General features: G+C 43.4%; 1 protein-coding gene across 3 annotated transcripts; it reads left to right on the plus strand.

Moving 5' to 3' along the window:
- The first annotated feature begins 11,234 nt into the window (after positions 1-11,234).
- recql (RecQ helicase-like) lies at positions 11,235-19,830 on the plus strand. 3 transcript variants are annotated; one of them, XM_041030538.1, is made up of 16 exons: positions 11,235-11,383; positions 12,142-12,225; positions 12,745-12,975; positions 13,059-13,238; positions 13,363-13,469; positions 13,649-13,847; positions 13,973-14,139; positions 14,555-14,636; positions 14,792-14,940; positions 15,073-15,190; positions 15,291-15,429; positions 15,548-15,639; positions 15,769-15,985; positions 16,425-16,554; positions 17,842-17,995; positions 18,669-18,807. In XM_041030538.1, exons 1-15 carry the CDS (start codon positions 11,263-11,265, stop codon positions 17,944-17,946), a joined length of 2,121 nt encoding a protein of 706 aa, XP_040886472.1. In that variant the 5' UTR covers positions 11,235-11,262; the 3' UTR covers positions 17,947-17,995; positions 18,669-18,807. The 3 variants fall into 3 exon arrangements, with proteins under 3 accessions (XP_040886472.1, XP_040886470.1, XP_040886471.1); XM_041030536.1 differs by lacking the exon at positions 17,842-17,995 and having other exon boundaries at positions 11,236-11,383; positions 18,669-19,830; XM_041030537.1 differs by lacking the exon at positions 17,842-17,995 and having other exon boundaries at positions 11,236-11,383; positions 12,142-12,216; positions 12,742-12,975; positions 18,669-19,830.
- Positions 19,831-26,439: the final 6,609 nt, after the last annotated feature.

The following is a 26,439-nucleotide window of genomic DNA, read 5'->3' on the forward strand; positions in this document are numbered from 1 at the left end:
CTTTCTCTTACCCTCTGATGATCCTCTGGAGCAGCTCATCCTTCCTGCAGGGAAAACACATGCATACACACACAGAAATGAATGCATGCACATGTGTAGAAACACTAAACAATGTTAACCAACAGGCAGCGTCTCACCTGGTCTCTCTGGGTTCTCCCAATCAGCTCTGCCATCCTGCAAGAGAAACACAAACATCAGCACTCAAACCACCTTGGAAATGGCACTTTATTCTTTCTTTTTAATCCACTTACCACAAAGATCTGACAACACACAACAGCCACAGTGTGTCCCTCACTCCCACAGGATGGCGCTCTCTCCTCACCAGCAGCATCTTCACTGGCTCCACCCCACATACACCTACAACATTCTCACACTCACAGAGACAGACACACACACACACAGAAAATATAAAATCAGTGCATGCATAAGTGTGGAAACACTACAATGTGGCTCTTGCTCACCTGGTCTCAAATGGTCCTCTCACTCAGCTCCTCCCTCCTGCTGAAAAACACAAACACATTGGTTTTGGATACTAATCAAGTCACTGGTTGAACTTGTAATATTTTTCTTCACATCCAGCTGCAGCAGGAGCCTTACCTGAGCTCCACATTGCCCATGGCCTCAAAGTCAGATGGCCACTCAGCCAGAAGCAGCCGCACCCAGAAAGAAACAAGGAGACATTAATGCATGCATAAGTTTTCTTCTACATCAAGCACCAACTATGACTCACACACACTAAACACACACTGACCCCAGTGCCATCCATATAGTGACAAATAGCCACAACTAAGACTGAAAATACTAAACTACACAACACTACCTGCTGATAGGCTTCCACACATATACAGTTGTGTCCGGATCACAACTGCATAATGTGCTTCCACACACTGATGCAACAGCCTGGAAATAGCAAACCTAGTTGGACCCCAATGCATCGCCCCCAAGAACTGATCTGAGCCCCATATAGAGTGCATTAAAGACAAAAGCAGGCACTTCCTTCTTTCTGATTTTAATAGACACATTCTCACTCAGACATGGATGCATGCATACTGGTAAAAACACTGAACAATGTGGCCTTCATGCACCTGGTCTCAAAGGGTCCTCTGGATCAGCTCCTCCAACCTGCAGCAACAAGGAAAAAAAAAATAAAAAAAAAATCTGACTTTGGATACTAATCTGGTTACATTTTTATTTTATTATTATTATTATTTTTTTTTTTTTTAAAGATTGTGAAACAGGGCTACCTGGGTTCCACACTGGCCACAGCCTCATCCAAGCTGGCACCCCACTCAGCCAGATGCAGCCACCTGCAGGACACAAAGGAACAAAAAACAAACAAAACAAACAGCAAAATACAACTGAGTCCTTCAAGATGCATCTTCTCATGGTCCTCTTGATCAGCTCCTCCATCCTGCACAACTACTGATGATGTTCTCGACACAGTGTCCATCTTTTGAAGCAGAAGTGTTGAGAGGCAGTGGTTCCATCGCTGCTTCAGCAGGCCTACAGTCACATGACCACTGACTGATGAGTCCTTGAAGTTCTTTTCCCCAGGTCTTCCACTCAGTTGCAGTACACACACAGTTGCTGGGGAACGTAGACAAATGAATCCTTGAGTGTAGAAACACTGAGCAGTATGGGCCAACATGCATCCTCATGGTTCCTCATGGTTCTCTGGATCAGCAGCTCCTCCATCCTGCACAGCACAAAGAAACACAGTCAACATGTTTAAATATAGAAACACTGAGTAATGTTGACTTCCATGCTTTCTCTTACCCTCTGATGATCCTCTGGAGCAGCTCATCCTTCCTGCAGGGAAAACACATGCATACACACACAGAAATGAATGCATGCACATGTGTAGAAACACTAAACAATGTTAACCAACAGGCAGTGTCTCACCTGGTCTCTCTGGGTTCTCCCAATCAGCTCTGCCATCCTGCAAGAGAAACACAAACATCAGCACTCAAACCACCTTGGAAATGGCCCTTGATTTATTTATTTTAATCCACTTACCACAAAGAGCTCTGACAACACACGACAGCCACAGTGTGTCCCTCACTCCCACAGGATGGCGCTCTATCCTCACCAGCAGCATCTTCACTGGCTCCACCCAACATACACCTACAACACTCTGACTCTCACTCTCTCACACACAGACACGCATACACACAGATAGAAAATATAAAATTAGTGCATGCATAAGTGTAGAAACACTACAATGTGGCTCTTGCTCACCTGGTCTCAAATGGTCCTCTCACTCAGCTCCTCCCTCCTGCTGAAAAACACAAACACATTAGTTTTGGATACTAATCAAGTCACTGGTTGAACTTGTAATATTTTTCTTCACATCCAGCTGCAGCAGGAGCCTTACCTGAGCTCCCCCCTCCCCCCAGAACTGAACTAAACCCCATCTAAAGTGCATTGAAGACTAAAGCAGGCACTTCCTTCTTTCTGATTTTAATACAGACACATTCTAACACTCAGACATGGATACATGCATATGGGTAGAAACACTGCACAATGTGGCCTTCACACACCTGGTCTGAAAAGGTCCTCTGGATTAGCTCCTCCCACCTGTGGCCCAAAGGGGAAAAAAAAAAAAAAAAGAAAAAGAAAAAGAAAGAATATTAGACTTTGGATACTAATCTCATCAAAACTCATTTTTTTTATTTTTAAGATTTTGCAACAGGGTTACCTGGGCTCTACATTGGCCACAGCCCCATCCAAGCTGGAGCCCCACTCAGCCAGATGCAGCCACCTGCTGAACAAAGAGGAACACCAAAAACAACAACAACAACAACAAAAAAAAAACAGCAAAATACAACTGAGTCCTTCAATGCAGAAACATTGAGCAGTATTGGCTAAGATGCATCTTCTCATGGTCCTCTTGATCAGCTCCTCCATCCTGCACAACTACTGATGATGTTCTCGACACAGTGTCCATCTTTTGAAGCAGAAGTGTTGAGAGGCAGTGGTTCCATCCCTGCTTCAGCAGGCCTACAGTCACATGACCACTGACTGATGAGTCCTTGAAGTTCTTTTCCCCAGGTCTTCCACTCAGTTGCAGTACACACACAGTTGCTGGGGAACGTAGACAAATGAATCCTTGAGTGTAGAAACACTGAGCAGTATGGGCCAACATGCATCCTCATGGTTCCTCATGGTTCTCTGGATCAGCAGCTCCTCCATCCTGCACAGCACAAAGAAACACAGTCAACATGTTTAAATATAGAAACACTGAGTAATGTTGACTTCCATGCTTTCTCTTACCCTCTGATGATCCTCTGGAGCAGCTCATCCTTCCTGCAGAGAAAACACATGCATACACACACAGAAATTAATGAATGCACATGTGTAGAAACACTAAACAATGTTAACCAACAGGCAGCGTCTCACCTGGTCTCTCTGGGTTCTCCCAATCAGCTCTGCCATCCTGCAAGAGAAACACAAACATCAGCACTCAAACCACCTTGGAAATGGCACTTTATTCTTTCTTTTTAATCCACTTACCACAAAGATCTGACAACACACAACAGCCACAGTGTGTCCCTCACTCCCACAGGATGGCGCTCTATCCTCACCAGCAGCATCTTCACTGGCTCCACCCCACAGACACCTCCAACACTCTGACTCTCACTCTCTCTCTCACACACACACATACACAATATAAAATTAGTGCATGCATAACTGCCTTCCACACACCCTCTGGAGTGCATTAAAGACAAAAGCAGGCACTTCCTTCTTTCTGATTTTAATATAGACACATTCTCACACTCAGACATGGATACATGCATATGGGTAGAAACACTGCACAATGTGGCCTTCACACACCTGGTCTCAAAGGGTCCTCTGGATTAGCTCCACCCACCTGTAACAAAAAAATAAATAAATAAACAAAAAATCAGACTTTGGATACTAATCTAGTCAAAAAAATTTTTTTTGTTTTTAAACTTTTAAGATTTTGCAACAGGGTTACCTGGGCTCTACATTGGCCACAGCCCCATCCAAGCTGGAGCCCCACTCAGCCAGATGCAGCCACCTGCTGAACAAGAAGGAACACAAAAAAAACAAAACAAAAAAACAAGAACAACAGCAAAATACAACTGCGTCCTTCAATGCAGAAACACTGAGCAGTATTGGCTAAGATGCATCTTCTCATGGTCCTCTTGATCAGCTCCTCCATCCTGCACAACTACTGATGTTGTTCTCGACACAGTGTCCTTCTTTTGAAGCAGAAGTGTTGAGAGGCAGTGGTTCCATCCCTGCTTCAGCAGGCCTACAGTCACATGACCACTGACTGATGAGTCCTTGAAGTTCTTTTCCCCAGGTCTTCCACTCTGATGCAGTACACACACAGTTGCTGGGGAACGTAGACAAATGAATCCTTGAGTGTAGAAACACTGAGCAGTATGGGCCAACATGCATCCTCATGGTTCCTCATGGTTCTCTGGATCAGCAGCTCCTCCATCCTGCACAGCACAAAGAAACACAGTCAACATGTTTAAATATAGAAACACTGAGTAATGTTGACTTCCATGCTTTCTCTTACCCTCTGATGATCCTCTGGAGCAGCTCATCCTTCCTGCAGGGAAGGTACACACAAACACACACACACACACACACACACACACACACAGGCTTTGGATATTAAACCTGAAATTCTAAACATCAAGCAACACTTCCAGGTGCAGCTAGCTAGGCCCCACACTGCTGAACACACACCTGACACCGACCACAGGTCCATCGACACCGACAACTACCCACAATTAAGCCTGACAACAGACACGCAACTCAACCCATGCTGCCAACACCATCTGCCTATAGGCTTCCACATATACACAGCTGTGTCCGGATCACAACTGCATATATGTTTCCACAGACCGACAACACTGACGAAACGGCCCAACAAAAGCAAACGCGCGCTCCAAAACTACGCCGACCCGCCTGCCTTCCACACACTGAATCCATCCACAACTAAGCCGTGCCAACACTTGGCCAGTCCCGAACTCCGCATCTCAACCGAGCTAAAGACAAAAGCCTGCACCTCCGACACTCACATCTCTCACACAGACACACACACGCTTAAATGTAGAGCCGACGAGCGAAGCCAAACGCGGTGCTTTCTCCCAAATGGTCTCTGCTGCTCCGCTGGATCCCTTCGTCCGTCCTGCGGAAACCCGGCACATAATCAAACATGTTAGCGTCTGGTCACAAACCAACCCAAGCTTTTCATGTGAAACGTTCTGCGCGGGCCTTACCTGGCCTCCGCGGCGGCCATTTTCCCCTCCGGATTGCTCCGGACAGGTGAACCGCCTGTCTCTGGCCCACGCCGAAGTTCCAGCTCCATTAGGCCTGAATCGTCTCTCTGCTCTCAGCCACAGCTTTCACTGTTCGCCAGAAAGTACAATAACAAATAACCCGTTAAACACGAACACACAGGATTCCTCTGTCTACAGGTGACGAGCTCAGTTCGGTCCACTTACCAGAAAAAGAGCTTGGACAAAGCAGAGCGTTACAGAGACGTCCCGTATTCCAGGCTTTATCGGCCGCACCTGACATCAAATCCTGCCATGCTATTGGTTGAGCGCTCTCTTCCCTGGTCACATGGGTTTGATCAGCGCATGGGCAACAGGTGCGATTGATTTTTGGCGCGGTTCAAACTGGACTCTGATTGGACGGGACTAATAGGTTGAGAGGTAGCAGGGACCTGCGGTGCCTGCCCTCATAAAGCAGCAGTAACGTCTGAATGGGTGTTTGAAATAATCACAAATTGCCAGAGGTTCACTTTCAGTCTGACTCCATGGCTTTATGCATTAAAGACTTCAATCAGAATCAGTTCTATTGGCCAAATGTATGCAGACACACAAGGAATCTGACTTTGGATTTCCTTTGCTCTCAGGCACTACAGAACAACAACACAACCAACACAACTACTTTTTTGCCACAAATACCAATAGTGCAATGGGCCAGTCTGAATCTGGATAATGCAAACTATATACATATATATAGGTGTGTTCAAAAGCAAACAAAGTCAACCAGTAAATCTGCTGTGAACTGTCTTCCAACATGGTCATTATAACCATGTCACATTATGAAGTTTACCAAAAGTTCCCTGCTTCAAACAGGCCACAGTGAATTTCTTTCAAAGGTGTGTGTCACCTGTGGCCTTCCCATCACATTGATTTCACTTTTATTAGTGTTTAAGGTTCATGAGACGTCTTATTGTTTCAGTTCATGCAGAGTCAAACTGTCAAATCCAGTCAAACGTCCTCATTGGGAAATGTTTCTGCAAAACAGTTAAGAAATATCAAAAGAGGAAACACAACAGAGTTTATTTGGACTTTTACTCACATAATAAAGAGCTCTAAACAAATAAAAGCTCATTAGAAGACATTAAACATTGGTGACAAGAAGGGCCAACAAGCCACGGACACAGAAAGTGAACCTGCCCAACAGAATTTAACTGACATAAGATAAGACATCAGATTTATAAAGCGTTTTTCTGGGAACTCAAAGGCGCTGAACAGTGGAAAACAAGAAACAACACAGGGAACAACAATAAACAACAATGGCAGCAGTAGTATTTACAGTAACAAGAAACAGAAATGAAATGGTTCATGGGAAAGTCAGTTTGAACAGGTGGGGTTTGAGCTGGAATTTGAAAGTCTGTAGTGAATCAGAGTTTCTGATTTGCTGGGGGAGGGAGTTCCAGAGGGTCGGGGGCGGCAGCGGCGAAGGCTGGGTCCCCGGCTCCAAGTGGTAGGAGTACAGATACAAGACAAAACAAAATGATGGAGTCTACACTGTGCGCCAGATTATTATGCAAGTGATCTTTTCTTGAAAATCTGGACGGCTGCTGTTCAGAAAAACATGGTGTTTTAGTGTGATGTATCTAAGGCCTTGAGCTTTAATAAAACTCTTTTTGTTTGAATCTACAAAGCTTTCTCAAATCATTTATCACAGGCGACATGTATATAAGTGTGGTGGAAAAATACTTTCTTCCTGATGAGAAGTGAAATAAAAGACAGTAACTATCACACTAAAGTATATAAAAAATTGATCATATCATCAGTGACTACATTCCTTTAGGTTTAAGTCGACACATCATCAGCTGATATATGTGAAAATATGCATTTAGCTGTTTTTGTAGGACACAGACGTCCTTAGGTTGATAGCAAGCAGGAGGAAAACACAAAAACTCTGAACCTAAACATCATCATCATCATCATAAAGAGGAGGAATCCAATCAGTAAATAAATCAGTTGGGTTTTCAACATGTGACAGAAGACGAGTCTCAGCCAGAGAGGCCATGTGGTGTGTGACTGACCTATGAATAGACCTTACAATGAGACTTCTAATGCAGGGAATAATACAACATCCAATCAGACTGAACACGCTTGCACCAATAAGGATACCAGTGATTCCTTGCAGCAGCGATGAATGGGCATAAACTTACATCTGTAGCACAACGGGATTCATACCTCAGCTATGGCTTTCAAACAAACGTTTCTGCTATTTCTTGCAGAAAAGAATAGAAGATCTGTATTTATTTTCAACTTTTTTTTGACGGGACACTTAATTTTACGACGGCTTATTAATGCAGATGCTTATGATAATATGGTTATTCTGGGCTAAAATTACGACTTTTTTTTTTTTTCTTTGAAACCTAAAATGTCCCTAATACGCTGTCGTATAATCTGCCTGTACACTTGTCAGTGAAAAAGGAGGTACATTTTACTCTGAGCTCCTTTGACGGGATATCTGATCACATCTATAGTTATTATCTCAACCAGTTAAATACTCATTTTAATATACTCACTTTAACCTGATCTGGTTAATGTCGCAATAGTGTCACATACTCAAACCAAACCTCCAAACAACTTTCAAAGTGATCAACGCTCAGAGGTTGTTCCTCTGAGCGGTGAGTTTCTTTTGCCATCGACAGATAATCACCAACGCTGAAAGACAAGCAGTTACTGATTCAAACCAAGCAGACAGACAAAAAGAATTTCATCCAGGTTCTAAATCACTGTTTCTACCACCATTCTAGACTCTATTGAAAGTAGAAGAAAACTTTTTTTCAACATAACACTGTAATTTCACATACTTATTCATAATTATACAGAATCTAAAGGAAACATTGTTAAAACCTTTAATATAAACACTCAGTGTTCACCACAGTCTCACACAGGTTATGTTTTTTGTACATGTACAATGCACCCATCCGATTTTGAAATGGCACACACACATGTTTACGATCCACTTGATCCAGACTTATTTTGGGAAACGCTCTGCGGTCGTCACTGTCACTGTAGAGCACCACGGGACAGACGGTGTGATAGTCCTTATCCACAGCAAGCTGACAACGAGAAAGCAGCTTTGGTTAAGTTGGTGAGAAACTGAGCTGCTGTGTTGGTAAATATTTAAAGGATTTATTAAAACTGACGCTTCTTAAAATATCTCTCCGCTTTAACTTCTTAAATTTCACACGCCGATGGTCATTTCTTCATTTCTTAGATCTGACGATAATCTGAAGGACCTCACAGACCTCAGTGGGTATCGGCCTCTTCTATCTTCCTTTGCTTTCAGCCTAACTAAGTAAAATGCATGTTCTCTCAGACTTGTTCAGTTCTTTAATAAAGTGCATGTGTTCAAAGAGGGGTCTGCAGGATATCAGTGATTTCACCTAGGTGTCAGAAAGAAGACACATGACATGATGAGGAAGTGACAGAGGAAATAAAGATGCTTTGGCAGGAAACTAGCCACACTGCACATTATTTTAACTGCTCCACTTATACTATATTATTATTATTATTATTATTATTACAATATTTGCAGATTCTGGTTCTTAAAGAAAACTAACAAACATTTTAGAGCAGCTTACATTTTTTGCCATTGATATTTAAATAACTATATAACATGAAAAGATCCATTAGCTGGTAAAAAGTTCCCCCTTTTCACATCAGTGTATGTGAGGTTACTTTATTCTCTATTTAATAAGTAAAAAAAATTGGTATTGAATAAATGAATTTCACTATTTTTTTTTTTCCAATAAGAAAACATAACATTTAACTTTTGATACTCACCTTAATCAGCTGCCCATCTCCTGTCCCGACGAAGAAAACCATCCGGGCCCTCTGCCTCACTGCCAGCACAGAGGTCATGTCGTTCTGCCTGAGGAGCGCTGCCTTCGGCCTCAGAGTCTCTGGCTGAGAAACACAAACACACTGATCATCAGATTTGGATCCAACATGAATCCAAAGCTCCACTGAAGAGCAGAAAGATAGAAGTGTAAAGTTACAGTAACTGACAACTGAATAGTTTTGTCACCAACTTGCCGTGTTACCGTTTTAGGACTTGGTGGGTTGGGACAGACGCTGCAGAAGTCTGGATCTGTATCGGCCTCTCCAGTGAGATCGAGGCTGATATCAAACACCACCAGCTCAGTGTTGGTCTGTCCTGCGTCCACACTGAACACTCCGCTCCAGAGCACCGGCGATCCGCCCAGGATCACCGAGGAGGCCAGGAGTCTGCTACCTTCTCCAGCTTCAGAGATCCTGAGAGTCGCACCCCGCAGCGACCTGAGAGTTTGGGTCTTGCTGGTTTTCCCATCAAGCCAAAAAAATCAGACGGACTTTGTCACCTCCAGCGCTTGAATGCACGTTGGAGAGCAGATATATGACTGAACTGATCTGAAATCCGTCCACAAACTCCACATCTCCTTTACTTTTGATCGAAGGCGTGTCTCTGTCATGAGTGCGGGAAAATATACCTCCCGCACATTTGTTACCCGCATCGTGAAGGTTGACAGCTTGGACATCAGAGAGACTGTGTTATAGGTCTCAGGCTGAGAACCCATCAACAGATAAGGTTCCTGTAGAAAACAGGAGAAAAGAACAAGACAGATACTTCAGTTCGATGCAGCTTCGCTCTGTTGAATTTATTTGCCAACATGCAAAATATACTTCTTAGTGTATTCTCTTTTTGTTCTCCCTTTATGACTTTATCTATACAAAAATTCACAATATCAAAAATAAAACAAAATGCCTACAATGCTCTACAAGCAAATTACAGTCTTCCTTCACAATAAAAAAAATAAATAATGGAGTTCAACCAGTCTACTACTGTGTTAATGTGTCTTTATTCAACATTTAAGCTGAGCTGTATTTATATTTAGTTCACAATACTGTAAAAAAAACTGTCAATACTGACAACTGCATGTCAATTTAGAAGAGATGCACGAGCTGAAGACTTGTAAAATAACCTCCCAAGGTGCTAAAAATAACCAGGAATACATCAGAACCACAACACAGTGACCTAAAAAAACTATCACACCAATAAAATATCACTTTTACCCAAATGAAATGTGCTGGAGCCAGAATCAGGACCATATTTCATGTTATGTTCAATTAAACGTTTATGGACAGCGCCATCTTAGGTCACACACAAAAAAACATAGACTGTATAAGACACCAGTGGCTACACAAGTATGTAGTAAGAGTTAGCTGTTAGCTATTTGGGCCACAGTGTGTGGTGTGCCATGGGAGGAAACTTAAAGCTAACTTTCCTAGCTCTGAATGCTACTTGCTAGTTGCTAGCCTATTGCTGCAGCTCGAATGAAGCCGGTTTGACAGAGGTGGCAGCAACTCACAGAGATAGCCAAATAACAAAGCTCTTAGAAGAAGTAGTAGAGAAAACACTAATGTAGGTATTCAAGTGCTCCTCTTAGAATAATTTGGATGACAGCTGCCACTGCAGCAACAGCCAGGTCTTCCGGAAACACACCTTCTCGCGATGTTATCTTCCGGAACAGAGCTGTGTTGCATTCACGGCTACAAGTCCAAACACTCTTGGACTATTCTAATATTCTCGTCATCTTTTGTAGAGCGTATACATAGTACATCTACTCTTGTATATCACACATCTCCTGGAGTACATATTACAGGATATTTACCCCCAAAAACAACATCTCGACTCTCGAAACATATTATGAATTTCCACTTTACGTGTTTTTGAACGCATCAAAGTAAGTTGTCGAGGGATGTTTTGTCCTGGGTTTACTCTGTCAGGCAAAGAGGACCAGGACTCGGGATTGCAGGATCTTTTGCTCTCATTCAGGCCTCTTAGGTTATGTATAAACCATAGCTTGTATAAACATGAAATGTTTTAAAGGCAGACCAGGATTGATAAAGCCGTGTCAATCCTGGAGCAAGAGGTGGAATTTTTAAGGTAGCCTGGCAGGCTAAATATAGGGCTAAAATGTCCCCCAACTTTTTTCACGCCTGCCAAGGGGATTTTTTTTCCCCTCTGACGGCGTGGTCTGTCTATAGCAACCGTGAAGTGAGCAACAAGAAGGGGGCTTGGACGGAGTTAGTGAATGGTGAGAAATTTTTGAAATGCATTTTGGCCTTTTTCAAACGTTTGTCCCAGACGTATCTCATTTAGCCCGCAAAAGAGAGAGGGTCAGCCTCGCATATCTCGTTTGCTAGAGAGGAAAACCGTAACATGAGAGAGGGACTGTTTAAAAACGATGCTCCGGGATCCGGGATTTCCCGAAGCAAGCTACGGTACTAACGGTAACTTGTGTGAAGAAGCAGGTGCAACGCTGTCGAGGCATAAGCTAAGTTAGCCTTCGTTATGATGCCTTCAATGTGGCTTGACGGTAATGGGACAAAATGTGACATTAAACGTTTTTAACCACAGTTTATGTTGTTTAGTGGAGGTAGAAGTTTCCTGAACTTTTGGTGCATTTGGTTGATCAGTTTTCACCTTTATATGTGAACTGGCAGTTGGTGGAAAATAAGAATGAAGAAAAGAATCCCACTGAATAATCATAGTACTTATTATTTCATTTAATGAATAGCAATTTGAAATTGAAACAGAAAATGTGCATCTAATACATTTTCTGTTTCAGTTTCAAATTGAAATTTCAAATTGAAACAGAAACAGAAAAGCAGTGTCTCACTGAAACAAGCGATATCAAAACTATATGATCACCAATGATAAGAAGTAGCCTCTGGTGTTATCATGATAACAATACATGAGAGGTACAAACTCGGAGCAAAAAGGGAATTAAAGGTTACAGGTTTAACAACAGTACAAATCTGAACTCTTTTAACATGTTTTTCTGTCTTTCAGTGAATCACATCAACACCTCTGGCAGTGTGAAAGCTAGTTCCTTTCTGAGTGAGAGAAATATGGATGGTAGTGGTGGAAGTAATGGTGAGTGTGTTCTTTGAATCAGGAAGCCAAAAACAAACGTTGAGATATTTAGTCACTGAACGGCTTTGCGTTACTTTTGTACCTGAACCTGATTAAAGACCAAACAGTGCTGAGATGTAGACACAGAGTCACAGGGTCTTCTGTGGTAATCCTGAAGGTGTTTTTATTTGAGAGAAGGCTGACGTCCTGGGGGAGACAAACAGCAGACAACTCTGACACCGCCCCAAAGGGACATTAGGGGAGGTACAAAGGAAAAGAGATCATTAACTGTGGAGGTGTGAGCCTCAGAGGATTAGTACCTGTGCATGTGTGAGACCTGACAGAGTCCTCCACGTTCACACTGTCAACAGAAGTCCAGTGAGAAAACCTGCTGCACATGTACTATGCTAGTTGGAGGCAGGATTGTATCTACAAGAAGGTGTCTCTGTCACTTATAAGGCTCTGTAAGACACAGCAGATAACTAGCTTAGTTTATAGCCTGCTCACAGTCTTCCTGGTGTGTTTGTTCCTCTTCAGAAGCTCAGGCAGAGCTGGACTCGGTGGAGGCTGAGCTGGAGTTGGTGGAGGCGCAGATCACGGAGCTCCTGCAGAAGCAGGCTGAGCTGACCTCTCGTAAGAATGCACTGCTGCAGCATTTGGAGGAGGCCTGTTGTGCTGCACAGTCATCATCATCATCATCATCATCATCCAAGCCGCCTCGAGCTAATCCTGTAATGAGCAACCAGAAATTGCAGCGCTACGATGGCACAGGTACTGCACGCACACGCGCGGCCACACAACCAGAGTCGGCAGGTTTGTGTGTTGATGTCTCTTTATCTCTTTGTGTTTGGTAGATTTTCCATGGTCCAAAGAGGTGAAGAAGCACCTGAAGACCTCATTCCATCTCTCCACGTTCAGACCACTGCAGCTGAGGGCCATCAACCTGACCATGTCAGGCCAAGACCTCTTCCTGGTTATGCCTACAGGAAGAGGAAAAAGCCTCTGCTACCAGCTGCCTGCTGTCTGCTCTGGGGGTACAGACACCTTTCTAGCTCACACACCACTTTTACAGTTCATAAGATAATTCCATTTGTTCTGTGAGTACATACACACTCATCTTTGCTACTGTAACCACACATGCATTTGTGTGTGTGTCAGGTTTTACACTGGTTATCACTCCCTTGGTGTCCCTGATGGAGGACCAGATCATGTACCTGGAGTCAATCAGTGTATCAGCAGCGATGCTGAATGCGTCCAGTAGCAAGGTAATGACTGTCTCACTCCAGCTCCACACCACACACTGTCAGCTGTGTATCAAATAACGACATGAAAGCTGTGTAACGTGAACGTTGCGGCTCGTACACTGATGTTTTGGTGTTTAAAATCTGCCTTCACATGAGAAACAGTTGGAAACATTCAAATTATTATCATTTGTTTTATTTAGGACCACGTTAAAGCAGTCATGAACGGTATGACGGATCCAAAGGCCCCTTTCAAGCTGGTGTACGTGACTCCAGAGAAGATTGCCAAGAGCAAGCTGCTCATGTCTCGTCTGGAGAAAGCTTACAAAGCGAACCTGCTGAGTCGCATCGCGGTGGACGAGGTGCACTGCTGCAGCCAGTGGGGACATGACTTCCGACCAGGTGAGAGGTTCTCTTTACTTTCCAAGGTAACCTTAACTTATCCCCCGTCAGATCAAACTGTAGTTTTATGCTCAAAGAGGATAAAGATTTGTGTGTATGTGTGTGTGTGTGTGTTTTCTGTGTAGATTACAAGATGCTGGGCATCCTGAAGAGGCAGTTCCCTAAAGTGCCACTGCTCGGCATCACAGCCACGGCAACCAGCGGAGTCCTCGCGGACTGCTCAAAAATCCTGAATGTGCAACAGCCAATCACCCTCAGCGACTCCTTCAACCGGACTAATCTCTACTATGAGGTTGTAACCATGGCAGCTACACTCGCACGCACACACCTCTTGCGTTATCGACAAACACACACACACTCCCTGAATGCGTCTCTGCACACACTTCCACCTGCTTAGCACACACCTGCTTAGCACACACCTGTCTGACCTTTGACTATCATCTGCACCTGCTTACACAGCTTGAAAGGTAAAAGGCCTAAAGGTGTTTTTACATGTTTAACTCGTTACTACGATCTGTATGAACTTAACTTATTAAAACCATCATATTAAAACCAGTCCAACAATTGAAATTTGTTATAAACGTATCTCTAAACACTGACTCACACCTGTTAGACTGATTTAAAACAGATTTAAAATCTCTGAGTCTCACACCTCTCACAGAAAATCTAACAGTGACACCAACAGTCTGGTTTCTTCTTCTTCTCAGGTTCGTGTTAAAAAGTCTGACAACAATGCCTCAATCAGCGACATCGCCTCTCTGATCAAGAACAAATACAAAGACCAGTCAGGTAACAGTACTGTTGAATCACAAATTTAAATGTGTTTCTTACAGGCTGAAATGCTCAAAGTGATTTTTTAGATCTGACTGAATAGAAATTTAAAATGTAAATATTCACATCGCATATTTCCTAACGTGTGTGTGTGTGTGGTTTGTTTGCCACAGGGATTGTGTATGTGTTCTCTCAGAAAGATGCAGAGTCTGTGTCTTCTGAACTCCAGAAGAGGAACATCCTAGCCTATCCTTACCATGCTAACATGGACCCTGACGAGAAGTCCCAGGTTCATCGCAAGTGGACCGCCAACGAAATCAGGGTATATTAGGGTGTTCCACACACACACACACACACACACTGGCAGATTAAAAAAAAAAAAAAAAAAAAACCCATAAAAACTGCAGTTGTGTCATGTTGGAACATGTCTGTGCGTGTTTGTGTTGCCCTCCAGGTGGTTGTAGCCACCGTGGCGTTCGGCATGGGCATAGACAAATCCGACGTCAGGTTCGTCATCCACCACACCATCAGCAAGTCCATCGAGAACTACTACCAAGAGAGCGGACGTGCAGGTAGACGCGGTTTCCTTTTCGATCTGTACGGCTTCAGTATGTTTTTTTTGCAAATATACCTCAATAAAATTCCCACTTCATTAAAACTCCGTGTCTCCAGGTCGAGATGACCGTCCAGCAGACTGCATCGTCTACTTCGGCTTCGCTGATATCTTCAGGATCAGCACCATGGTGGTCATGGAGAACGTTGGTCAACAGAAGCTGCTGCAGATGGTCAGCTACTGCCAGAACCTCGACAGGTAGTGCGCACACACACACACACACTTTGGGTGCATGTGTGTTTGATGAAAAAATATAAAGAGGTAGAGAAACAGCTTGACTTGAATGTCTCTCGAGTCTCATGTTTGCTGTGTGTAGGTGTCGGCGCGCCCTCATGGCTGTTCACTTTGATGAGGTGTGGGATGATGAAGGATGCAACCAGAGGTGCGACAGTTGCAACCATGCAAAAGGTGTGTGTGACATGTTATAATAGGAATCATGCTTCCAGGTTTGACTTGAGCCATTTGTTCCGTACTTTGTTGAAAAGTCATCTCTAGTGAACCCGGCTTTAGCGATCATCTAATTTTGCGCTCCTCCAGACTACCCTACCGTGGACATCACCCAGCATGCCCGGCAGGTGTTGCAGATTGTGGAGCTGGCGACGTCCATGGATGAGAAGCTGACTCCTCTGAAGCTGGTGGAGGCCTGGATGGGGAAAGGCCCCGCCAAGCGCAGGAAGATGATTGAGACCACCATGCTGTCTCGGCAGCAGGCTGAGGCTGTGATCGTGCAGCTGCTGCTGCAGGAATACCTCAGGTGACGCCGTCTTCTGTTGTCTGTCTTTACCACCAATCTGATTGGGTAGTCAACTGGATATCACTGGACTGTGTGTAAGATTTAGTGACATCTAGTGGTGAAGTTGCAGATTGCAACCAACTGAATACCCCCTCCTCTTCATCCCCCTCTTTCCCTTTTTGTGTATGGTGGCCTGCAGGTAATGTAAAAACCTCTCTAGAGCCAGTGTTTGGTCTGTCTGTTCTGGGCCACTGTAGAAATATGGTGTCCTCCCAGAGAGCCATGTCCCAACACATGAGGGCCAGCTCCTCAGGTCAGGACTCAGCAGTCCACCAAGCTCTGGACAGTTTGTGTAGGAAATGATATTAGGACTCCAGACATCTTGGACTTGTGTCCTACCTGTTAAAAAAATGTGGGCTGTAACTCTTCCCTCTTTTGGTTTCTGTGTATTGACCCCCAGGGAGGATTTCAGCTTCACTCCGTACACCACCTACTTCTACATGAAGCTGGGCCGCAAAGCTCCTTTGCTGAAGACCCAGACTCACACGCTGAGCATGAAGATGAGGACAGCAGGGTCTGGACCCACTGTGGTGAGTACACGCTGGCCACTGCGATACAACACACCAAAAAAAAAAAAATGAAGTTATTCTTAGCAGTAAACACAACCACAGGCCAGAATCAAACCTTGAGTTGTATAGTTATTGTGTAAGTCAGTGTCATTTTCAGCTGCAAGTATTTCTGAAATCTCTGTGGAAAGAGTCTTAATAGTTATATTAATAGTTATTTAGTGATGAATTGAGCAGAAACATTTGGCCAGTATTTAAAAAACAAAACAAAAACAAGGACTTGGAATTTGCAAAACTGTTAGACCCAGATTTACACATGTACTTTAGCAAAGTGACGTGAAATCTTAAGTCGAGTCCAACTGAGACTGGAGTTTCAAAGCAAACAGTAAAGCAAAAGAAAAACAAACTTTGGGACAGAGAAAGACATTTTGATAACGGTCCCAGCTGCAGCGATTTCTGCTGTAGAGAAGTAAACTGAAGTAAAACAGATTCACAAAATACTATAAAAACTATTTGTCTGTGACTCAAAACGTTAATCGTTCCAGTCGATGTCGGGCTCTTCTTTTTTTTTTCCCCCTCTTTATTTCCTGTGTTGGTTAATTCATGTGATTTCTCTTCCAGTCCTCTCTGTGAACTCTCTCTAATCCGTTTCCTCTTCTTCCACTGTGTGGTCTGATGTGTCTTTTCCTCCATGTGTCACTTTAAAAATGTTTTTTCTAATTGTCTCTAAAAGCCCACAGAGGTAAGTCAACTGAATTTAAGTTCAATGTTTGAAACGTTGCACACTGATAATCATTCAATGACTCGGTATCTCGAGATCCCCAATTCTGTAAAACCAAATAACCTCCACCACGCAGCTGCTGATAATAATGATCATTAGTTTTCTAACTTGATTAATCATAGATTAAATCACTGTAGCTCATGTAGATTCCACTGCTGATCTTTTTTTTTTTTGTTCTGCTGCTGTGATCAGCACAGCTGGTGCAGAGGAGTGGAAATAATCACCACTCCCTTTGATTGATTAGTCAATATTTAGAGTATTTTGATAGAATATTATGTATATTATATATGTTTGTATGAAGGTATGTATAAAGTTTGTCAAAATGAATTTGAACTCAAGGTCCACGTTTCTGGTTCTGGAGCACGGAACCTGAAAGAAGATGTGATTTAACCACAGATGGCATTTATGTCCTGTACATTCTTGTCCAGAGTGTCACATGTCCTCTCCCTCTAGTGTACCCCCCCTCGTCCCCACTCCACCTCAGGTGTGTGAGCCCTCTCAGGTAAAGCCCTGTTGTCAATGACCTGCAGGTAAAAGCTGCCAGTGGCCAGGGCAAAGTCAAAGAGGAAAAGAGATCAGTTCAAAGTGGTGGAGACGGCCCCGTGTCCAAGAAAATCAAGAAAGAGGTCCCCTAGTCCCCTCTACCCCTCCCCCCCAACCCCTCTCAGAAGACACGCTGACAAAGTACAGTCCATCATTCTTTTTATTTACTCTTTTATTTTTTTTGTTTCTGTTCACTACTGCTTGTTTTGGCATGGCACTGTCCAGACCTGTGCTTCATTCTTCACCTATGGTCTGGGTGTTTGAGGACTGATGAACACAGACGATCTGGTTTTATTTAACTGATAATTGATTTATTTTTATTTTTTTTTAAACTTAACAAGTTATAACATGGTCAGCATGATATCATCTAACCATTCCTAACCAGCAGGCTTGGGCAATAGAGAAACTGTTGGCTCCCAGAGTAGAAGACACAGCCTGGTGTTTTGTCTCTTTGCAGACATTTTTTTTGGGGGGTGGGCACAGAATGATCCCATCTGACTGACAATATTGAAAATTGCAAAACCAAATTATTGCCCAAGCCTGTCAAACATGGCCTCTGGTGCCAGTGTCCATGCTACTGCTAACTTTCACTAACGCTTCATCACGCTAGCTAACATGCTCAGTTTATTCTCACTGACACTATTTCATTTTAGCTACATGTTGCCATAGAAGACCTATAAGAAGGGAACATTATGGCTGCTGTATTTTAAGATATTGAGCTTTCAGTGTTTGGGTTATTCCAGGATGATATTTTAATGCTTCACTTCTCTACTTTTACTTCCCTAACTGTTTTTTTTTTCTTTCACGGTTACAGGACACATCAGCTGTTAAAGCCGATGAGAAGGAGGTTGATATAACCTTTGACCCCACTGACACGGACAACAGCCCACAACCCAAGCAAAAAGTATATAAAGAACAGAGGAACCTGTCCAGGAAACAAAACCTGAAGCCAGTCAGCCAGACAGACAAACAAACACACAGACACACAGAGGAAGAGGAGGACAAGAGAGGACCCATTGTCAGTCAACATGTAGTTGAGGTTGAAGTTAACATGATAGATAATGTAGGTGTTAGTGACAGTCAGAAAACACGGCCACATCCAACGAGACCCTGTTCGAAAAGAAAATCCACCACCCCTAAAAGGGAGGAGAGGAAACCCCGTGCTAGCGAAGCAGCGGTGGACGTTCCCTCTCCATCCCCAGGCGGCGACTCCCTTGCCAACACCGCGCCCGGCTCCCCGTCCCGGGCCTCGGTCATCTCCTCCACCGCAGCCGAGGAGCTCTGCGAACTGAGGTACTACTACAGCAAACAGCTGAGGAGGATCAACTACATTTCCCACGAATACCTGGGGCGGGCCGCGGAGCCGGGAGTGCTGGCGTGCATCAGGGAGCCTCTGAGGAGCCTCCGTCTGCCCCGCAGGGTGACCATCGCCCAGACGGCCCGCAGCCTGTGGACGCGGGTCAGCGGCAGGCGGAAACTGGTGCAGCGCTGAAGTGCAGAGTCGCCCTGCAGAAAACCAACAACACACAATGTCACAGAAGTATACGCTTACTATTACACTGTAACCAAGGTGACCTCTTTAACCACTGTTACTGTTAAAAAAAAACCACTGTGTGTACAACCACAAGTCTGACCTGGGAACACTGAGATGAAGGGAATGAAACCAAAAAACATTTTTTTTTATTGTCCTACAAACAAAAAAAAATACATTCCATCAGCGTAATTGTGAAGAAGTTATAATTACACAGAGTTAAATGTGTTTTCATCACTGTAAAGTTGTGGACTATGATTTATAGGCAAACTTCTCCGTTCTGTTAGTTTTTTATATATAAAGAAAATCTACCGATTATTAATAATCAAGATTTTGGTTCCAGATTGAGATTAATTTGAGGCGTTTAAAGGCACTGGGATAATTCACATAACATGCCGTGGAATTATTGACAGCAGCATATTTAAATTATGAAACTGAAATGAAATGAACACGTTTTTTTTTGTTTTTTTTTCTGCCTCAGCAGCCATTTCTGCTCTGTAGATCAGAGAAAATATTAGAACCCAAAGGAAAGTGGAGTCTTTCGGTTTCTTCATGGCACTGTGCTTTAAACTGAAATAAAGCTGGTTCTCTCTGTCCACATGGATGTTGAATTTCTTTTCACACAACCACTCAAATGATTTCCCTGTTCCCTCATATTGTTTTTCTTATACTTAGAGGCCATGTGTGTATAAGTCACTCACATCATCACCGTGAGTCAACATTAAACTGACAATCATTTCATCTGTCAGACAAAGACTACAGTATAAACACTCACCGGCCACTTTATTAGGTACACCTATTCAACTGCTTGCTAATTCAAATATCTAATCAGCCAATCACATGGCAGCGGCATTCAGGCATGTAGACATGGTTTCTTCAAACTGAGCATCAGAATGGGGAAGAAAGGTGATTTAAGTGACTTTGAACAGGCTGGACTGAGCAGTTCAGAAACTGTTGATCTACTGGGATTTCCCCCTCACAACCATCTCCGGGGTTTACAGAGACCGGTCTATAAAAGAGAACATATCCTGCAAACTATCCTGAAAACTACCATCTCCAAACACACGTCAAACCTTGAAGCAGATGAGGGACAGCAGCAGGAGACCACACCAGGTACCACTCCTGTCAGCTAGGAACAGGAAACTGAGGCTACAATTCACACAGGACATTGGACAACAGAAGATTGGAAAAATGCTGCCTGGTCTGATCAGTCTGGATTTCTGCAGCAACATTCGGATGATCAGGTCAGAATTTGGCCTAGACAACATGAAAGCAAGGATCCATCCTGCCTTGTCTCAACAATTCAGGCTGGTGGTGGTAGTGTAATGGTGTGGGGGACATTTTTTTTTTTTGGCACATTCTGGGCCCCTTAGTACCAACTGAGCATTGAACATTGCACGACAATGAGTTCACTCTATTCAAACAGTCTCCACAGTCACCAGACCTCAATGCAATAGATCATCTTTGGGATGTGGTGGAATGGGAGATTCGTTTTATGGATGTGCAGCTGATGAATCTGCAGCAACCGTGTGATGCCGTCACGTCAACATGAACCAAAATCTAACACAAAACACACACACATAAAGTGTCTCACCTGGTTTTGGAACTCCAGCACCAGGGATGATGGGTAAATCCTCCTGGAGGAAGGCAAAGATCAGGTCACCTGCTGGATCAGTGCCCTGAGAAAACATTTCATATCCAAGTTATTAGGAAAAGATGAGATCTTTAAAAACAATGAAAATCATACTGTCAAAGATCAGGACATTATAAACGAAACTGTTTTGTCCCAACAACATGACAGTAATCTTTCTTCCCCAAGTCCAAAATAACCACAGGAACAGTTTACTGGTGGCTAATAACTTCTTTCCATTAACTGTTTTTGTTTACAATGTGTTTTCCGCATGTAAGCAAATATGAATTTGCTTCAGGCTCGGGTCAAGGCCAAGAAATCCATAGCCAATTTATTAACAAACAAAAACGAGGAGAAAACGTGGTGAAAAGAAAAGGCAGCTCACCTCTAACAGCTACTGAGAACACAATTATTAGGACATTACTGTGGCCGTTTTTAATAGAAATAAACGTCTATCTTAACAGCGCGGCCGCGCCATCTTGGTTTTTTAAATTTACCGTAGGTGGTTTGGCAGGAGCCAATCAGCTGCTGCGTCTGGAGTAGTCCTCCAATCACCTCCTCGTCCTGGCGCACTCCTCATTTGCATTTCCGTACACATTCTCACCTGAAAGACGTCACTCAGGGACAATGCGCGTTAATTAGCGACACTGTAAATGTACCAGTGTTAGCTTTAAGGGCTAATTTTCAACTGTAGCTCCTTATCCAGGAGTTAAACTAAACGCTTAAGCAACAGTGAATAACAAAACGAGAAACATTAGAGCAGGATAAACAGCTCAGAGGATTGAGGGACTATTTTCAGTGGCACATTAATCTACATTTGGTGCCATAATGAGTATTTGGGACAGCAGATAAATACAGTGTGTGTTGATGGTAATGAAAGGACAGTGTTAGTCTGCAGCACCATCACCTGTCAGAGCTGTGTACCTGTGGTCGCCCTGCCTTTTGGTCCTGAGCCACTGCAGGGAGCCAGAGAGCTGTTCTTCACAGATGAACACTCCAAAGAGAATCCACACATGCACACACACACACACGCACGCGCACACACACACTATACGTTCATCTGCTTTAATTTAATTTATCCAACTATGATCTTGGCACAAATATACATAATCACTGTGCATTAGTCAGTTCATGCACAGCTAACATCCCACACACTTCTCCTTTAATTGCCTTTCATGCCTCTTTCTTGCTCATATTCATTCACATACAAGAGCACACAATGCAATTCCCCGAACTGTATTTAGAGTAGATGGTGCATTTAGCATGGAGCTTCCAATGAATAACTAATGAGATGGATTTTGGAATCAGCTTCAAAGAGAATCATCTAGAGAACAGGAGCAAACACGCTCCCCAGAGTGTGTTTAATAACTAGCTTTAAGAACACCTGATTACACACTTCATCTCTGCCTCTGAGAAACTTATTAACTCCTTTCTTAGTTTCTGTCTTGTGAGGTTTCATCATTCACGCTGGGAGGAAACATTAAAAAAATGCGACCGAGCTCCCATTATGTGTTTAACTAATTTGATTTATTAGTTTCAAAAGTCAGTGAAAAGTCAGCGAAGAAAGGAGGAGAGTAGCTGCACCACTGGGCCCCCCGGTGGTGAACCAGGTTTATAAACCCAGTTTTAATCCCCAGTTATATTTATTTCCTTTTTCATGTTCATTATTTTCATCCTCATCATTGTTGAGGATTTGAATAAACTTTACTGGAGTTGTCAGTTTACATAATCGTCAGGGGGAACTGTGCCTATTTCAGTTCCGGACCATGACAGCTGACCCACTGACGCTGCCATAACCACCCCTCATTACAAAGGAGGAATGTTGAGCACACACAGTAAGTACAGCAGGTCAAAGCTAAAGCAGGAGGTGGGTCTGTAAACTCTGGATGGATGATAGTGTGAAAACTTGACTGACTTTTATTTTGTAGTATTTGTAAATGAAGCTGATCTTTTTTCCTCTTTAACTGGCAGCAAGACTAACTTACACCATCTTAAATGATGGAGCTCACTGTTTTAAACCTCATTATTGTGATGCCATCGCACCCTGACCCCCTCCCCACCGTCTCCCCCTCCCTTCCCAGGATCCTTTCTGTGGAGTGCGACAAAAAAAAAAAAAAAAAACCTCGGAGGCCTCGGCCTTTGTCACGCTCCGCCTGGCGCCTCTTGCAGCATCACTATCCACACAGATCAACAATCCCCAGGAGGTGAAGAGCATGCAGAGATAATGCCCCTCGCTCACTGTCTGACAACCTTTGAGCTCTGTTTTACATCTCATCCTCTTGTATCTTGCTGTTTGAGACTGTTTCTTTTCTCTTTTTTTTTTTTTTGATCTGTTGTTCTTAAAATCCTTTTTCTATTTTTCGCCTTTCTCTCTCTTTTCTTCCCCCAGCATTTCTCCTTGTTGCCTCAGGAGGCTCCTGGCAGACACACACTATATGCTGGAATTGGAGCTGTCAAGACCATGAACTCCCTTAAAGGTAAGATGAAGCCGCTGTGGTGATATGAGGCAAATCACACACACACACACACACACACAGCCTGTGTAGTCATAGCTGAACACTGTGTACACAGTCATTATTGAGATGAATCCAGACGCTGAGACAACAAATCCTCATGTGAATCATGTGGAAATAAAGCAGCTGATCCAGTCGTCATTACAGACACCTGAACTGATGTTGACACTTTCATACATATACAATTCATAAGCTAAAGAATGAATATACACTGGGAAACACACGTCTTTAGTACACCATGAATTTGTAGCATACTAATGAAAGGCACGGACACGGATCGAGTGGACAAACGTCTTCATCGGGGTCAAATAACTGCAAAGGTGAGCTTCAATCACACATGACAACATATCAGACACAGAATTTACACAGGAACATATCTTCATTCCAATAGACCCACACTTAGTGAGGTCTTTTTTTAGGAACACCACACTAATACTGCATGGTTCTCTCCTTTGCGCTCATTGATTCCACCACATGTTGGAAACCTTCCTCTGAGCTTCTGCTCCATATTGACATGATTCATCACATCATTCAAGCTGCCAGTCTCCTGTTCTACCACATCCCCAAAGGTGTTCTACTGGGTCCAGGTCTGGAGACTGGGGGGAGGCCACGACTTTAGCTTTGTGACATGGAGCATGATCCTGCAGGAAGTAGCCATTAGAAGATGGTGAACTGTGGCCATAACACCATCACCACCACCACCACCAACCTGGACTGTTGACACAAGGCAGGTTGGGTCCATGGATTTATGCCGTCGATTCCAAATTCTGACCCTACCATCTGCAGCCTCAGCACAAATCCAGATCCATCAGACCGGGCTATAGTTTGACACCAACAATCATGCCACGGTCAAACGGCCGGACTGATTCGACCTCTTGGGTCGAAGGTGGGCCGAGCTTTGCTGGGAATTACGGGTGCAGCCAAGCTAACGAGAGAATGAGGGAAATGTTAGTCAGGCACAGTCTGTACATGCCCACGCAGTCTGCAGAGATCTAATCAGAGAGCATATGTGAAATCCCCTGTGTGGGTTCACCATGAGTGCACAGGACCTTTAATTAGAATGACTTTTTCAATTAAAATATAATATATAATATATATATATATACAGTATCCATAATGACTTATACATACGTTGTCCCTTCTGTGAACCCCTTCACCCTCTCTGTAGATCTATAACTGCGTTACATAAGCTGGCTGATCTCAGATCTGTGTCATGAGAGCAATCAGTCAGTAAACGGCATGTCTGATGAAGATGTAGCTCTTCACCCAGCACAGAGAGTTAAATGGGAAGTTATCCAGCTCGGTATCTGATGTGACCACTAGATGGAGCCGTTGCACACAGAACCTCCACTCTCAGGAAGATACAGAGGAAGGAGGCAGGATCTTCAGCGTTTAGTATTCCTCTGCTGTGCGTGTAATTGTTTTTGTATTGTGTATATATCAGAAAAAATAACACCCAACAGTCAGCCCTGACTGTAGATGCAAGGTGATTCATCTCTGTATGAATCTTAGGGGACTGCCTCAGGACTCGTGGTTCTATATTTTAATTACTTTAATCAGGGGGGGTTAAAACACAAAATGTTGAGGCATGCTGGGTAATCGTGTCCACTTAATGGACTGGTGAAAAAAAGTCCTGCCCTGTCGCTCCAGGTTCAAGTAAGTCCCAGAACCGGAGCCGTACCCAGGAACGACAAGGCTGTGAGAAACTGCAGCAACCAGCAACCACAGATAATAAAGTGCTGTCTGTTGTTAAACAGAGGTGTAGACAGTCTGACAGTGGATATCAAATCCCTCACCAGATTTACTGTGCATCACTGGATAAAGCTTTACTGATGCTGCACAGGTGATTTCTTTTCTTTTCTTTCTGTTTTTTTTTTTTTTTTTTACTTCATGATCCAGTGTTGAAGCACAGTGCTTTGACAAGCTGCAGTAAGGGGCTCTCTAAAGTGCATGCAGCATGGCCAACGGGGCTTTTCCACAGAGGATTTCACCCTTTGCATGCACATAAACGTTACTGGAGCACAGATGCTGCTGTCTATTTTATGGGGGGGGTAATTTTGGTAACTCAATCATTCTAATTTTTAGTTTGAATCACTTCAAACCACTACACACACAGTCTACATCTCCAATCGTCCATCATGGCTCAGTGAGAAGTTGTGGTCTGTTTCTTTTTTTTAATTCCTCAGTCTAATGCGATCTCATCAAGATTCTTCACTAACATGTCTTGTCCTTTCACAGCTGCTTTTTCACATTTGTCCTCTGTGGGTTCTAACCCTAACATTTACACCACACACTTTCCTTAAATCACCTGCCTTTCGGCATGGCTATGGGCTGTAGGCACTTGGAAACCAGTGTAAATTTCATCAGACTTGCCTCAGTGGGTGGCTTTTGTTCTTCAAGGGGATCTGACCTGCGATAGGCCAGCAACCTCCAAGGGGACTGTTGGGGCACCTAAAGCTGGAGGAGGCAAGGAAAGCAAGCAGAGGGGGAGGGGGTAAGGGAATGGGAGGAAAGAAAATAGAGAAAATAAAGAGGCAAATTAATTAAAACACAGGAAAGAAAATGAAGACGAGAGGAAACATATACACAAATAAAACTCTGACCTGACCCGAACCCACCTAGGCACCTCTTACTCAACAAAATCTGAGATGGTTTGGGTGGTCCTCTATATGTTTTACACACACCAATCTCTTATTCACATTTATTATTTTAAATATTAAGTATTTCAATTTTTTTGTTCTTCATTTTTTTTTGTTTCTAATCTATTGTTGTTGTTGTTGCATCTTCCTCAACAAAATACTTGCCCCATTGCAGACACACACATAATAAAGAGACAAACACAACATGCCCCAGTTACATTTTTGACTGATGACATTAATTTTGTTCATAGTTTTTTTTTTCTGTTGCCAAC

The sequence above is a fragment of the Toxotes jaculatrix genome, chromosome 22, assembly GCF_017976425.1.
Source record: "Toxotes jaculatrix isolate fToxJac2 chromosome 22, fToxJac2.pri, whole genome shotgun sequence".
In the NCBI taxonomy this organism is placed as follows: domain Eukaryota; kingdom Metazoa; phylum Chordata; class Actinopteri; family Toxotidae; genus Toxotes; species Toxotes jaculatrix.